The sequence below is a fragment of the Ostrea edulis genome, chromosome 1 (genome assembly GCF_947568905.1).
Source record: "Ostrea edulis chromosome 1, xbOstEdul1.1, whole genome shotgun sequence".
Taxonomy (NCBI): domain Eukaryota; kingdom Metazoa; phylum Mollusca; class Bivalvia; order Ostreida; family Ostreidae; genus Ostrea; species Ostrea edulis.
In genome coordinates, this window is record NC_079164.1 from 95,134,752 (window position 1) to 95,152,148 (window position 17,397).

The following is a 17,397-nucleotide window of genomic DNA, read 5'->3' on the forward strand; positions in this document are numbered from 1 at the left end:
CTAATGAAAGCTACAATTGTAATGAATGTAACTTACAGTAACTCTTCTTCTAATTTAATGCAAAGGAATAAAACCTATTCGATAAGAAATTTACCTCCAATCACAAAGAGTTTCTCGAGTACTGTATCGTTATATGTACAGCAGAGAACGATGCACGTAATTTTATTTTGATTGACTCCTGCACGATTCATTCATGTCTTTCTAAAGCACTAGTTTATTCTTTAATTATTAATGATTGATCACATCTAAAGTGTAAATATTTTGATTTACATCCTACAATTTATAGAAAATTTTAAGCGACAACATGTGAGTGGCAACGTTACACCGAAAATTTCAGACATTACCTTCACCCTTGGGAAATTTTTAAAATGTATTTTAAAAAATCTATAAATCTACAGACATAAGTTAATTGTTCCTCCAAAAATACTTGTAAATAGTACTTTAATAATCATTTGCAAACAATTAATTCCACGGCAACGGAACTAAGAGTGGGCGTGACGCCGCCATGTCAAGGTACGACTTTCCCGCGACAAGGATTGCAACAACAGAGGTAGAAAATGGCGGCATATCCATGAAATATATCCGAGTTTGCCCTTTTCTTATTTAGATACATACATGACATAAATATGTTATAATTCTCTATTTACGGACAAGGAGGGTAATATATTTCTCCCTGAAATGTGTTTCCTATGTCCGGTACCTGTGTACTACATGGACAAGCATCAGTGACGGATATTTATTACCCAACTGTTGAGTGAATACCAATTCATTTTTTCATGTTACTGTGTGAAGAATTCTGGGAAATTACGACCACGCGTAGATTTTTAATTTTCGCAGACTGCCAAAAACGCTGTGACGTCTGAGCGTGCATTATATAAATATAGATCTTTTCAGAAATAATTTTCTCTCATGCTGGGGGTGGGGTGTCGCCTGCTTACTGTAGGGAGGTGGGAGTGGGATTTAGAACAGGATTCTGTTTTTCCATTGCATTATTATAACTACAAATAAAGGGAAAACGGTGTAAGCTATTTTTGCGTCCCTCGTCGATTCAGTCTGACGTTCTAAAACCTGTCGTTCTCCTTTGTGAGAAGAAATTCATCTGCTGCTGCCCAGATGTAGAATCAAACGATCACAAAACGACAAATCTCGTGTGCAAACTATTGTGAGTAAACGCTACTCCAAAATATAGATGAATGCACGCATTCCAAATGTGTGATGCGTCACGTGTACGCAATCAATACATGTGTACTAGTATATCCAAAACACACTTCCATATTACCATATTTGGAATACCAGAAGATCATGATTGCAGCTATTTTATTATTAATGAATAATTACACATATGGATAATGTTTGAAATCAAATAGTTTAACATTTTCTTTAAGAAAGTAGAGTAGTCGAACAATTTAAAATATACTTAGATTTGGAGTATCTAACAAATAGAAATTCTAATGTACCTTTTAATTAAACACTTAATATTCCCATGGCCAAGTTTTGTCATTTTCACACACAAAGGTGATTGTTGAATATATTTGAAGGGAATCGGCATCAACTAAACCATACACATCTAAGAATTTGGGTTTAAACATTTTTGGAGTTGCAGACGAGATCTTGAATGTTCCGGAACAAGGCTTAAATTTTTGTTTCCCTTGGAGCGATGTTAGACAGAGAGGTCGACACGACCGTCCACAGGAGTCATAGGCAGTAAGTAAAACATCTCCTTCACCGTAATCCGGATTCTTTATACCCACAGCTGTAGTTGTTATGGAAACCGGTAGTCTTTCATCTACAATAGCATATTCTTTGTAGGTTCCAGAGTAACTCAGACCATTGGAGGCTATGAAGACTTTTGAAGCCCCAGAGCGAACTCCACGACAGGCCTCTGGTTTTTCCTGTGTCGTGTTAGTATGGGAGGTGGGGTCGTTGCCGTCGGGAGTTGAAGATCTTGTATATAACACGCGAACAGGGACGTTAGCCCATCGATTCGCATCGATTACCCCGTCTATGACGAAAGTATTCGTGTATGATCGCTCCAGTGAGGAAATAGTCTGACCATGTACATTGTCAGCTGTATTATGGGTATTCTGCTGTACATGAGAGACATCCCGTCGACTCCGTATTCCCCCTGACCTTACTTGGGTACTGACTGCCTGTAACTCAGGTGCAACAGGAGCACTTCCAATAGTACTGGGTCGATTACGTGGATCGCTAATCGGTGATGCGCGGAATCTTCCTCCTCCACGTATAGGACCACGTGCTTCTGCTCGAAGTCGAGATTCCGAGGGAGCATTTTGGCTGGCGGCCAGTTGACCTGGTTGACTGGCTAAACCTGGGAAGGCCGCAATTCCTGGTTGCAATGTTGATGTAGGACGCCCCCGTGATATACAAACACCTCTTATCGTCTCACATGACAAAACAGGGCTAGAATTACAATTGTTTTCACAAGATGGGAAAGGTTCATATCTTACTAATCTTGCAATGGATTGAGACATTGCATCGATATTCCTCATTGTTACAAATGGTGGAAAGGATATGAGGTCGTAAGGGCCATGCCCCGGAGGATTGAATGGTGGGTAGTCCTGTTCAGGGTCTCTTCCCAGCTGCTGTTGCCGTCTTCTGAATAGTTCCCACACGGCGTCAATGTAAGCATGATGCATGAAAAAGACAGGATCGAAGGCAGCTACCCATGGCATTGAAAGATGGCCCCCTACCCAGCCGTGGGGACCATTATGATGTCCCTCTAAACTGTACATGTAAGCAGGGCCTTGCTTTGGTTCTACAATGTCTTCATACCGTACGCGACTTAGTACAGCTGCGAGACCTCGCTTGGTAAACAAAGAAGTGGGACCTGGAAAACATTTTTTTTAAATCATGACCCAACAAACTTTAGATATTATGTGTCTTAAACAAAAATCAAAATAACAAATAAGTATAGCATATCTTTCCTGTTGAAGTAATGGTGATACCGGTAGTTTATACTAGTATTTTAGAAAATAAAGAATTCATTTTCTTATAAATTCGGATGCTTCTACCTGAGAAGAAAAAAATCTCTTGTTGTGGCCTTAAATGCGACATTTAGATATATCGACACCGTTTTATCTTATCAACAATAATAGTTTTCAATCATATGTCGATTAGATATATCCCGTGAACTCGAAATAAAAGAAATCACAGAGTCCTCCACTTCTTCATACTTGGATATTTTACTGAAAATAGATACTGACGGCAAACTAACAACTCAACTTTATGATAAATTGGATGATTTCAGCTTCTCCATCGTCAACTTCCCATATTTTTGTAGCAACATTCCATCACCACCTGCATATAGTGTTTATATCTTTCAACTGATTCAATACACAAGAGCTTGTTCTGCTTATGATCAGTTTTTAAATCAAGGCAGGCTACTGATAAACAAGTTGATGGTGCAGGGGTTTCAAAAGTCTCGTTCAAAGTCAGCATTTCGCAAATTATATGGTCGTTATAACAATCTAGTTTGCCAATACAACCTATCATTGAGTCAAATGCTGTCTGACTTGTTTCATACCGACTGTCAGGCCGTTCTTTATACACTGAGTTTGACTACGGATTACTCGGTTTACCTAATCAAGATATAGGGCTCACAGTGGGTGTGATCAGTGGATAGGGGATGAATACTTCTCTTACTCACCTGATCCCACCATGTGTGCCCAACTTTTAATCTTATCTATTCAAAGCCAGTCTACTGAGAGTAATATACTGACGAACCTGTTGCGAGATCTCTTGATATTATGTCTCCAGAAATAACACTCTGAAAATTTTGAAAAGGTCCTGTCATAACCAACCCATCACCATTTCCGAAGAATTGTTCACTCCACAGAACTGACGAGGTAGGATCGGCCATGTCGTTGTCCACAGTTGAGTCCCAGAAAGGAACCGGGATACCATTACAGGCTGTTTCCAATCTATAATAGTAATTACAAACTGTTTGCACGCTAAAATAGCAATTACAAGCTGTTTCCACGCTAAGATATCAATTACAGACTGTTTCCACGCTAAGATATTAATTCCAAGCTGTTTCCACGCTAAGATATTAATTCCAAGCTGTTTCCACTCTAGAATATCAATTACAAGCTCTTTCCACGCTAAAATATAGCAAGTTCAGGTTGCTTGCATGGTAAAATATCAATTACAGTTTGTCTCTACGCTAAGATAGCAATTAAAGATTGTTTCCACGCTAAGATAATAATTACAAGGTGAAGATAACGAACAGGGATCAATCTCATAACTCCTATAAGCACTACAAAATAGATAGTTGGGCAAACACGGACCCCTGGACACACCAGAGGTGGGATCAGGTGCCTAGGAGGAGTAAACATCCCCAGTTGACCGGTCACACCCGCCGTGAGCCCTATATTCTGATCAGGTAAACGGAGTTATCCGCAGTCAAATAGAAATTACAAGCTGTATTCACGATAAAATAGAAATTACAAGCTGTTTCCGCCTGTTTCCACACCATAATAGCAATAACAGGCTGTTTCCAAACTAGAAAATAACAGTTACAGGCTATCTCCACACATATAGCAATAACAGGATGTTTCCACGGTAGAATATCGCAATTACAGGCTGTTTCCATGTTAAAATATCAACTATAAACTGTTTCCATGCCAAAATAGCAGTAACAGGCTGTTTCCATGCTAAAATAGCAATTAAAAGCTGTTTCCACGCGAAAAATAGCAATTACAGGCTATTTACTTGCTGAAATAGCAATCACAAGTTGTTTCCAATTTAAAATATCAATTACAGGCTGTTTCAAGCTCAGATAGCAATTACAGACTTTTTCAACGCTAAGATATTAATTACAAGCTGTTTCCACGCTAGAAAATGAAATACAAGCTCTTTCCTCGCTAAAATATCAATTACGGGTTGTTTCCACGCCACAATAGCAATTACAAGCTGTTGTGAATTCACGCTAATTTAGGAATTACAGGCTGTTTCCACGCTAAAATATAGCAATTACAGACTGTTTCCATGCTGAAATATAGCAAGTACAGGTTGTTTTCACGCTAAAATAGCAATAACAGGCTGTTTCCATGCTAAAATAGCAATTACAGGCTGTGTCCAAGTTAAAATAGCAATTACATGCTATATCCATGCTAAAATAGCAATTACAGACTGTCTCCACGCTAGAAAATGAAATACAAGCTCTTTCCACGCTAAAATATCAATTAAAGGTTGTTTCCACGCCACAATAGCAATTACAAGCTGTTTTTACGCTAATTTAGGAATTACAGGCTGTTTCCACGCTAAAATATAGCAATTACAGACTGTTTCTATGCTGAAATATAACAAGTACAGGTTGTTTTCACCCTAAAATAGCAATAACAGGCTGTTTCCACGCCAAAATAGCAATTACAGGTTGTTTACATGCTAAAATAGCAATTACAGGTTGTTTCCAAGCTAAAGTATCAATTACAGGTTGGTTCCAAGCTAAAGTAGCAATTACGGGCTGTTTCCATGTTAAATTAGCAATTACAGTGTACAAGCTGTTCCCATGCTAGAATAGGAATTATGGGCTGTTTCCATGCAAAAATAGGAATTTTATCTTTTCGATGGATCTATCATCATTGATGAACTCTACGATGACGCTTTTGAAATGAATTTAGTAGAGCATGTTCTGAAAATCTCATAATTTAAATCATTATCTTTTTTTAACCAAATAATCACATATTACACATAATAATGTCCTTCACTGTCATTTGATGTCCTTCACTATCATTTAATGTCCTTCACTGTCATCTAATGTCCTTCAGTGTCATCTAATGTCCTTCACTGTCATTTAATGTCCTTCACTGTCATTTAATTTTCTTCACTATCATCTAATGTTCTTCACTGTCATCTAATGTTCTTAACTGTCATTTAATGTTCTTCACTGTCATCTAATGTTCTTAACTGTCATTTAATGTTCTTCACTATCATCTACTGTTCTTCACTGTCATCTAATGTCCTTCACTGTCATTTAATGTTCTTCACTATCATCTAATGTTCTTCACTATCATCTAATGTTCTTCACTATCATCTAATGTCCTCCACTATCACCTAATGTTCTTCACTGTCATCTAATGTCCTTCACTGTCATCTAATGTCCTTCACTGGTATCTAATGTCCTTCACTGTCATTTAATGTCCTTCACTATAATCTAATGTTCTACACTGTCATTTAATGTCCTTCACTATCATCTAATGTTCTTCACTATCATCTAATGTCCTTCACTATCATCTAATGTTCTTCACTGTCATCTAATGTCCTTCACTATCATATAATGTCCTTCACTGTCATTTAATGTCCTTCACTATATCTAATATACTTCACTATCATTTAATGTCCTTCACTATCATCTAATGTCCTTCACTGTCATCTAATGTCCTACACTGTCATTTAATGTTCTTCACTGTCATCTAATGTCCTTCACTATCATTTAATGTCCTTCACTATCATTTAATGTCCTTCACTGTCATCTCATGTCGTTTACTATCATCTAATATCTAATGTCCTTCACTGTCATTTAATGTTCTTCACTGTCATCTAATGTCCTTCACTGTCATATAATGTCCTTCACTATCATTTAATGTCCTTCATTGTCATTTAATGTCCTTCACTGTCATCTAATGTCCTTCATTGTCATTTAATGTCCTTCATTGTCCTCTAATGTTCTTCACTGTCATTTAATGTCCTTCACTGTCATTTAATGTTCTTCACTATCATCTAATGTTGTTAACTGTCATCTAATGTTCTTCACTGTCATCTAATGTTCTTCACTATCATTTAATGTCCTTCACTGTCATCTAATGTTCTTCAGTGTCATCTAATGTCCTTCACTGTCATTTAATGTCGTTCACTGTCATCTAATGTTCTTCACTATCATCTTATGTTCTTCACTGTCATCTAATGTTCTTCACTGTCATCTAATGTCCTTCACTGTCATTTATGTCCTTTACTTACAGTAACAGGTATATCCTGTGCCATGGTAGGAATGCCGCTCCGCCATGTGCTGATCGTAACACTGGACCCGTGTGTAACGCAGCTATCACCTGGTAGGCATTCAGTGGGGGATTCCTTTGGACTATCTAAAAAGAGTTATTTCATTCCTGTTTGTAGCGAGTACATCATCTAAAGAGAGTTATTTCATTCCCGTTTGTAGCGAGTACATCATCTAAAACGAGTTATTTCATTCCTGTTTGTAGCGAGTGCATCATCTAAAAAGAGTTATTTTATTCTTGTTTGTAGCGAGTGCATCATCTAAAAAGAGTTATTTCAAGTCTGTTTGTAGCGAGTACATTATCTAAAGAGAGTTATTTTATGCCTGTTTGTAGCGAGTACATCATCTAAAAAGAGTCATTTTATGCCTGTTTGTAGCTAGGGCATTAGTATTGTATATACAGGTATTTACACTTTACAGCGAGTTCCGTTTCTTTGCGGGGTCAGCCAAAGGTCGATCGGTGTGAAAAAAACAAGTTCCTTACCAAATATGTGACAATAAATTTAGCTACATGTAATTATCAAGTTCCATACAAGTTAATAGGTTGCCTCACTCTGGGGCAATGGTGGGAATATAACAAATGTCAAAGCATCCTCATTAAAATTAGACTTGTAAATCCGCTCCTCAACGATACGCTTCAATACAAGATCTAGCGATTTCCCATACGAGGTCATCTCAGCATGAACTATGTTCAAAATATATAACCAATGAAAATTGACCATTGACGTCACGGATCGACCAATGAGAAAGTGTGTGTCAGGGGCCCTATATGATTATCGGTCGGCATTTAAAAATGGCTACGCCTATTGCGAAGGTTACGGATTCGCTAAACATACAATCAAAGCCAATCCCGTGGGGATCCGGGTTAGAATAGGTCCTCAGTACCCAAACATACAGTCGAAGCCTCAACAGCTGGAAAATTTGCAAATGTCTCCTTGATCGTAAGGATTCGGTAAATCATTAACCCTATAAACTGCTCATCGAGGCAACTATGTTGTCTACTCGGATTTATCGGGGCGCTTCAGAAAATGTACATAGTCCCGATAGAATTAGGGTGTATCGAAAATCTAGGCGACGCTCTGGTTGGTCAACATCTTGGGTTATACTGAGATGATCTCGTACGGGGAGTTGTTAGATTTTGCATTGAAGCGTATCGTAGAGGAGCGGATTTACAAGTCTAATTTTAATTAGATTGATGTCAAAGCTACAGATAAGAAAATTATAAAGGCCAGCGTAGGGAAACACCGTTTTTAACCGCGAGATGACCGACAAGGGACGCAACTTCAGCGAAGTGTTGATACATGTATTGCAATATCTCTTAGTGAATAAAGAATACACCTTTTCATCACACATATTGTATTACTTGATTTTCATAGTTCGATACCGCCATTCTGTATTTCTCAAAAGCTTGATATACATGTATATGCATGTAGATACATACGGATACCGCCATATTGAAAGAGTGTAAGCATAAACAAAAATGAAATCAACTGAAAAATTAATACATTAATTTACTAGTAATATGGAATTTCAGGAAAAAAAGTTACGAAAATAAAATATGCGTTACTTACCTGTTGGCAACTTTTGTATACAAATTAATGATAGATAAAGAGGATACATTTCTGATGCAGATATCTGTCTGATATAGAGAATATCGGGGTACCAAACACACGACTTCCTTTCCAGGTCCTTTCTATACATATACTCAACCAAGGAGGTTCAAAATAAGTCTTCTTTCTCTTTTTAGAATAATAGAACGGTCTTTCTTATCATAAAAAGTCTTTCTCTTCTTAGAATAATAGAACGGTCTTGCTTATCATAAAAAACATGTAGTGATTGCATTTTCATAGAACCAACAGCATTAGTACTATAATAGAACAAAGACTTAAATTGCAAACAGATTCTTGAATTGGTGCCGTTACTTAGAAGAAATACCCCCTTTAAAAGACATGGTGAAGTCTTAGAATATTTCGCTCTGTCCTAGAATCAAAGATTTTGCACAAAAACTTGCTTGGTGTCTGCGAGCTTTTGATTTATTGGCTGATCAGTTTTATAATGGATACTTCTGTTGTAAATAGTAGTGAAAATAAAACCCATGAATTAAACTCGTGTACGGAATGCACTGAATGATAAACAATCCCCCCCCCCCCCCCCTCACTTCGAGTAATTTTTCGACAATTGTGAAGTAAACTTTTTCTCCGCCTGTCTCCTTTACAAAAATGACGAATACGTATCTAATCTCACTATTTTTTTCAATTACGTGTGCTTGCTCAAATTAACGCAGACATTAAAGTTGGATATTTTAAATATCAAACCCGCGACGGGATCGAGACAGAGTAGTGGTTCGAATAATCCGTAATCATCTTTAAATGTATGTTAAAAACACAAATTCACTCGGCAAGTTGCAATGTAACCATATCAAAACGATAAGAATTAAATTCACGAAGTTAAAGATATTAAGGTACAAATGCACATGCTTATAAGAAAACCTTGCTCATGACAGTTTCTTTACAATACCTCAGTACTCCTACAATTTTATACGATACTGGCAAAACATTTAACGGTACAAAAAGTCATATCTAGAAATTATAAGAAAGAAATGAAAATAATCAATTTACTCTATTGTAGAGATTTCTTATACACCGGGCAAATGGCGCGAAGGCTCCAGGGCTTCTCACTTCTCGTCTAATTCTCACCGGCATTGTTTGTCTTTTTTGGCGTTTTAACTTCTCGTTCTTGACAATTTCGCTTGACTCACCGAATAACTGTCGGAACAAACTGTTTATATAATTCATACCCTCTTCTGTGATGTTTGGGGTCGAGAAAACTTTACCCTCCGCAATCTGCTTGAACTGATATTGCTTATAACAATAATTCTGTATTTGTAAGGCGATCTCGTCAGATGGCGTCATGTTGTAGGACCGGAAGTTGTAACATTCTCGTAAAGTGGCTGGATACGGAGATGGTTCTAACAGAGCAGACGACAGTTTAACAATGGTGAGACATATAAACACAGGCAAGACGAACTCTCTCCAAAAGTCCTTCATAATCCTAAAGTGAAAATGTTTGAGTGTCTGATTAAAATTTTTGATTGCATCTTTAAAACTGACGCCTATTATCTGAGCAACAGAACGACTCTCATTCCGTATTTTAAAACTTAGCAAAATTCATAATTACAAAATTAAAATTTTCTTTGTCAATCTAAAATCAGAACATGACACAATCTTGAACAGCCAGACATCAGCAGTCTACCTTCTTACCCCATTCTGCGCGCATCTAATCTAGAATACAAGCACCGTGGGTTTTATAAGGTCATAAATTGGAAATTTTCAGTATTTTTCGTGTCAAAAACTTTTCACGGAACCACCAGCTAAAATATGAGACATACGCCTGCCTCTTTTCAATTTCTTTTTATTATCGTTAATTAGACCTGTGTCTGATGTGCAGACGTGGAAAATGATGTTTAAAATAAACTTTAAAAGTCATACAAATAATGATGAAAGTTTTGGTGGGTAAAAACAATGAGATTTCACCTTCTGATGGATTTGTCATGTATCGGACTGTACACAAGGTTTTTCCAATGCGGATGTAAAATAAACATTACTGATTTGGCCCCAAATTGGGCCACAGTGCTAAGAATTTGACTTATATATTTCATTTTCCTAAAATCAATTTACTGTAATTATTTATTTAATTTCATTAAAATAATTTAATTACATTGGAACTCAGTCTCGATCTGTAACTTATCAATATATATGTACCTATGTATACAAAAAATTACTTCTATATCAGGGGAAAAAGTCCGGAAAACTGGTCGTAACATTAAATTCTTACGTTGAAGGGGAACAACTCCATCAAAATAAAAAACCGGAACAATACTCAGACTCGATCTGCAACTAAACCTGATGTTCGATTGCATTTCTGGCGCAAAATTTCAAGAAACGGTCAAATATGGTGGTAAAATTATAATGTCTTACATCTTCGAAGGGCTAATTTAGGCCTATACCAACAAAGATGCGACAATTTTTTTACGCCCATCATAAAGTGTATGACATGATTAAAACGTCTTTAAAGTTTTACAGTTAGCCAGGAAACTGTTTAGCTTTATTTTGATGTCAAGAAAATCGAAACCCATTATGCTGGTAATTCTTAAGTGAATGTTTATTTGCCTCAATTTCAGAAATATTTTTTTTCTGTCCAAAGTGTATGATAATGTATTTATTAATTTAATTTGAACCATATTACATTCATCATATTGGTACATCTTCACACGCATACACACGTACATATCATAAGTTGTTCCTGTAACTAAAAAATAGACCATTCTGTTCTTAACTTGTGAAAGGGTTTAGGAATACCATTTTTAGAAAATCATCTAAAACCAAACACTGTCCGTAACAAAGCCCTTTTGAATGATGACCGGTCATTTAACGACACATCAACGCCAATTCCAACTTTTTCAGCTTTATTCAAAAACGTGATTTCTTGACACAGTGAAAATGTATATGATTTCTTCAATTCAATTTATTCTGATATTGCACAAAACAACATAGAGAAGATAATACATATACGCAATGTTAAACAAAGAACTCAGTTGATACAATGCATGAAAGAGTTTATAATTTTCTTAATACGTGTACATCTTAGTGTTTAAGTGTAAAAAAAAAAAAAAAAAAAAAAAAAATACAACTGTGCAACGAGTCCTCAAACATTGATGCCCGCGACAGATCATATTTTCCTTCCATTTCGATGATGAATGGCTGGTGAGTGACATGCTGAAATACAATTGAAATCTCTGTAGAAGATGTAAGATCTTTATTTCGTAAACTGGGGCAATTTATCACCTTTCGATACGCTACCGTAGATCCGTCCCAGAAACCTTTATATTCTTTTGATTGATTTAACTCACCAAAGGCCATTCTCTCATATATCAATGTTTCAGTGGAGTCTCTATTAAATAAAAAGAAGTAGGTTTGTCGTCCGTAAATCATTGACAGTGATTTGTTAGTAAACATAAATATGTGTTTTTGTTTGAGTGATGCAGTTAGTTCCAATGCGTATTTATACATACATGTAGTAAAAGTAGTGCAAATTCCATACTACAAGTATCTTCAACACGTCTGGTTCTTAGTAATTGTACTGTACCTTTGCTCAAATGTTATGTATTCAATCATATTTATTCATTCAGAAAATACAGATGGTTGACTTTTCTATGCTTACACGATATCAAGTCCCCTCTTTTGAAATCATTTGGAATCTCCATCTTTCTGTATGTTGCAACATCTGAAAGCAGATGTTGAAGAAGCCCTGGCAAAGATAATGATATGGGACAAAGCTATACGTGGCAAATACGACCTTCACCTTGAACAGTCGTAACATAGCCATATCATTCTATTTCACCCCTCTACATCGATTGCGGTCCCCACACGCATAGTTAGGACACTCGCTTCGGAAACCCTCAAGATCATTCAAAAGGCCGATGCATAAAAGTATATCTGAACTCGTCCTTCCGCAACTGGTTGATATCGATACCATGCATATACGTACAGGAAATTGATACTGTAATTTTACGTGTTAGTGTAAAATTCCATTTTCTTTATGGCAATTTTGATTTTAGTCTTGAATCAGCCTTATGGAAATTTCCAGAACAAAGTGCCCAGAATGAGGCAACCAATCGCACATCCTCGAGCCTCTCCGGCAAGCCGATTGCTGTACAAAATTATCAACATAGAATTATGTAGGTGTATGCATAATTACAATAGTTTTGACTACCGGTAGGCACATATTTATCATTTTATGAAGATTAATAATCATAATACTTATATACATCTCATTCAACGAAGGACCCCCTCCCGAGACCAAAGATCTTACACATTGATAGATTTTTAAACACGATATTCATCTGATATTTTCGATGTTCTTCATTTTTCCGTGATTATAGAAGTCACTGTTACGACTAGCTTTTTGTGATAACCCATTAAGCGTTACTGATATATGTATGTACAAACAAAAGATTTTTTTATTTTGGTTGAGCATGTTTTGTGATGACACAGATTTTAAAAGTAAGTAATAAGTCGAAAACTATCCATTATGTCAGATATCGAATGGTCCGGGAGTATTTTGGGAAGTTTGTACATTATAGCTAAAAACATTTTACCGAAATTAGATTGTACACTACCTGACAATGTCCAAGAAATCAAGCCACTGTTTACAATATAGCAGTTTTTCTGTTTGTCATTCCAGTGGCAGATCCAGAGAGGGGGCGGGGGGTCTGGGGGTCGGACACCTCCCCCCGTTCTAGAAAAGGGTGAAAAAATCACGCATTTTGAAGGTGGACCCTCCCCTCTCTTTGAAAACCAAAATTACTGGTAGAACCCCCCCCCCCCCTTTAAAAAATTCCTCGATCCGTCCCTGCATTCATATAGTGCATTACGTTTTCAATTATTGCGTTTGACGAGAAGAAACGAAGTGTATTCAAAATTTTACCCTTAAATTGTCGCACTGGACAAAAACTACCATTACTAAACACATTAGCAATAAATTTTGAAATTATGAACGATCGTTCATTTTGTCTTTGGTCAACTATCGGCATGACTGATTATGATTGTATTCGTAAAATCATTATCTAATTTTCAACACGAAGTGAGATCATTTAATTTGGAGCTCCAAGTGACTTCGTAATAATCAAGTTATATTTACTGTATGTGATATCAATAAATATAAATAACTAATGCGCGCAATTATTCAAAAATTGTTCTTAAAGATATCGTTCGCAACAATTCAAACACGCATAAAGTCCTGCCTCAATGCAATATTATTTAATTGTGATTTCCCACTCATGCTTGTGCGGGAGTTCATCTAGTTACATATATGAATATGGAAACTTGCTGTTAACTGCAATGATTCGTTTTCTATCAATTTGTCGTGTTTTCTTAATTCAGTCTATCATCAGCAGCGGATTTAAGGGGGCCGCAGCCGGCGCCCCCCCCCCCCCTAAAATTTTCAAATTTAAGGTAAATCGTGGTATCTTGTTTAGAAAAATGTACTAAACGATAAAAGAAGCAATAATTTGTTCCACTCCCGGAGATATAAATGACAAAATCTGTTGATTTCTTGAATTACTCTATTGGGAGAACTCAAGTTTTTCCAAAAACGGACGACAACTCTGATGAAAAACGATGACTTTTGTACAAAATCGGTTGAAATATACATTCCGTGAATCATGTAAACCTTTACGCCTGTCAAATGGAATCATCATCACTAACGTTTACACAAAAATGAGTTCTTGAACGAAAAAATCAAAGTCTCATTTGTTTTCGTTGTTTTAGAATAAAAAGTTCATCTAGACATTTACAATGACTGGAATTCGACGATATCCTTTCTCCGCTATTCCTGATGCCATTATCCGAAGTTGGGAAGAAGGGCGGGGAATAATGCCGGAAATGGAAATGGATCAATCGGAACTTCTCGGCACTCGACATTAAGTTGAATGAGGCGAACTAGGAAAACATACTGATCAAAAACCATATATAAAAATATAGGCGAGTAGACAGTCTAGTTCAAGATACCTAGTGGGCGTTAAAATCAATTATTTATACATTTTAGGTAATCTATCAATTGCATAAAATAATGAAAACACGCACTGAATATTGTAAAAATAAATAAATACATTTATTTATAACTGAATTCTGCTCTACCAAGTATAATTTCAAAACCTAGTACATGTGATCAAATGAAATAGCGGGAAGGGGGAGGGGTGGCTCCGTGGCCGAGTGGTTAGAGCATCGCGCTCTCACCTCTGGTCGGCGCGGGTTCGAATCCCGCTCGCGCCGGTAAGTGAGAAAGTTTACCAGTTTACTTTCGGAAGGTCGGTAGTCTCTTCCCAGGTACATTGTATCTGGATTCTCTCTTCCACCAGTAATAACTGGGCGCCACCAGATAACTGAAAAGTTGTTGAGTGTGGCGGAAAACAGTCAATCAATCAAATGAAATATAAATCAGTTTGCGAAGACACGAAGTACTACGTCTGTTTAGCCGCCGTAAGTCGTGTGCCCACAAGCCGACAATTAGTACCCCATACAACAGACCGCCGATAATTAGTCCTCCAAACCACAGGCTATCGATAATTAGTTCTCCAATCAACAGGCTGCCGACAATTAGTTCTCCAAACAACAGGCTGCCGACAATTAGTTCTCCCAAACATCAGGCTGCCGACAAATTCTGGTTTATTTACAATATCCATTTTCAAAAATTATGTTTACTATAAACATTCAACCTAAAGTGTGTGATGATACTTATCTATGGGCCTAGTCTTTATTGTGTCGGCGGACGCCGCCATGTATATTACTACGCAGTGATTTCAAATTGGTTTCTAGTATCTGTAATGATAAAGTAAACAGCGCATATAAAAAAGCACAAACTCTTTAATGAATGCTTTCATTTACATTTCCCCGTGTTTATATCGATATCTTAATGAATAAAATTATTTATGCTGTTAACCATGTAAATATCGAAAAGACGCCATATGTATTAGTCAAAATAACAAAAGTAAACACATAAATTGTCGGTAATTGTGAGTGGGAAGTACATCGCTGGAGAAATCATTTAAGGAGGCATGTAAAAAATTTGTTCCATCATTTACGGACACAACAGAAAGAATCATTAGTTTGCATATTTAACCGTTAATAATGATGTATCATTGAGAGTGCGGAACTGAAAGGTCGCACCACTACACGTTGTAGGCTACCAAAAATACGTCCCAGGGAATTCTGTACACTTATGAATTATTCATAGTCCCAGCGACCTCACACATGTAGATGCGTAATTTAATATATCTGCGTATATTCCACATCATTCCACCATGTATGACAGAAAAAACGAGAGAAACCGGAAGCCGCGCCCTTCGTATTTAAAGATAGGGGAAACCTGGTTATTTTCGTATATTTTTTTAAAATGTGTTTTCAGACACTGTCAGTTATAATTCATAATTTTGTGTATTTTTCCTAACGCTTACTTAAGACCGTATACCGCAATTTTAATTTCAGTTCAGTTAGCTGCAGTCGAAAACAAAATTGTGTAAGTTATCCCCTCACAGACATTTATTGTCGGGCCAATATACAACAATGTTCACTTGAGCCACTTTGTGTTTACAGAGATTGTACCGAAAAAGCGAAGTGCACCACCACACACAAGACATGCTTCAGGGTGCTTGCACATTATCTTCACAAATTAGGATCATTATTTGTATGGCTGTTGGAAAGATACATAAACGATTCCCTCGGCAATCCTTTCCACGGTGGTGAATTACGTGACTTTGACATGATCAATTACCCGGAAATATGGCGACGAACGTCACCACAAAGGAAAGTTCAAACGAGTATGTAACACCTTTATCAATAACTGATTGTCACATAACTTATATCAACACTTAATCAGGAATAAATCTATACTACAATGGTAGTTCTACGTGCGAACACTGAGACAGGGAGCGGGGTAGAGAGAAACACCACTTTGAGCGATGGACGTGTGAAACGACTACATGGAAAGGTAAAGATAACGAACTCCTATAAAAGGTGAAGATAACGAACAGTGATCAATCTCATAACTCCTATAAAAGGTGAAGAAAACGAACAGTGATCAATCTCATAACTCCTATAAAGGTTAAAATAACGAACAGTGATCAATCTCATAACTCCTATGAGCAATACAAGATAGAGAGTTGAGTGTATACGGAACCCTGGATGTACCAGAGATGCGTAAGAGGAGTAATCATCCCCTGTCGACTGTTCACACCCGCCGAACACAAAATCCTAGATAAATTATACTTTTTCCGCACGCTTACGCACACACAGCTCAAACGTAAATTCTTCATAAATACGTATTAGAAAATCATAGAATAGACTAGTATTTTGATAATACCAAATAATTAATCAATAAATGTTGTTAGAACTTGTTCCCAATCCTTTTGATTTCATCAATAAAATATGTTCAAAACAAAAACAAAACCAAATAATAATCCGTCGAAATTGTCAGATACTATTTTTTTTTTATAATTCCAACAAACTTACAGGAAGAATATTTGTATAAAGAGCCTATATCTCGCTGCTTTGCAATGATCAAATTCAAAGTCCGTATTTAGTCAACTCTCTATTTTGTATTGCTTATAGGAGTTATGAGATTGATCACTATTCGATATCTTCACCTTTCAAGGAAAAACTGCATGAACTTTCATTGGCTCGACACAACATATTTAGTCTAAATCTAAATAGACTTCTAGGAATAGTACCTTGTAGAAAGACCGTGGTTTCGTAGGTAACACGTGAAAAATCAATGTCGCTGGCAAGGTTGGTTGTGTATTGTTAAACGTCCCGCTTAAGAAGTTT

At 36.7% G+C, this 17,397-nt stretch overlaps 1 protein-coding gene across 1 annotated transcript; it reads right to left on the reverse strand.

Moving 5' to 3' along the window:
* Positions 1-1,307: 1,307 nt before the first annotated feature.
* On the reverse strand, positions 1,308-10,062 carry LOC125653720 (uncharacterized). Its single transcript, XM_048883656.2, has 4 exons — positions 9,634-10,062; positions 6,979-7,103; positions 3,745-3,941; positions 1,308-2,848 (listed from the first exon to the last, which is right to left on the reverse strand). Exons 1-4 carry the CDS (start codon positions 10,060-10,062, stop codon positions 1,473-1,475), a joined length of 2,127 nt encoding a protein of 708 aa, XP_048739613.2. The 3' UTR covers positions 1,308-1,472.
* Positions 10,063-17,397: the final 7,335 nt, after the last annotated feature.

Coding starts and splice junctions, on each gene's coding strand:
- LOC125653720 (XM_048883656.2), bottom strand. CDS start 10,062: ATGAAGGACTTTTGGAGAGAGTTCGTCTTGCCTGTGTTTATATGTCTC. Junction 7,104..9,633: donor TAAGAAATCTCTACAATAGA/GTAAATTGATTA, acceptor AACTCTTTTTAG/ATAGTCCAAAGGAATCCCCC. Junction 2,849..3,744: donor ATCAAGAGATCTCGCAACAG/GTTCGTCAGTAT, acceptor AATGTTTTCCAG/GTCCCACTTCTTTGTTTACC.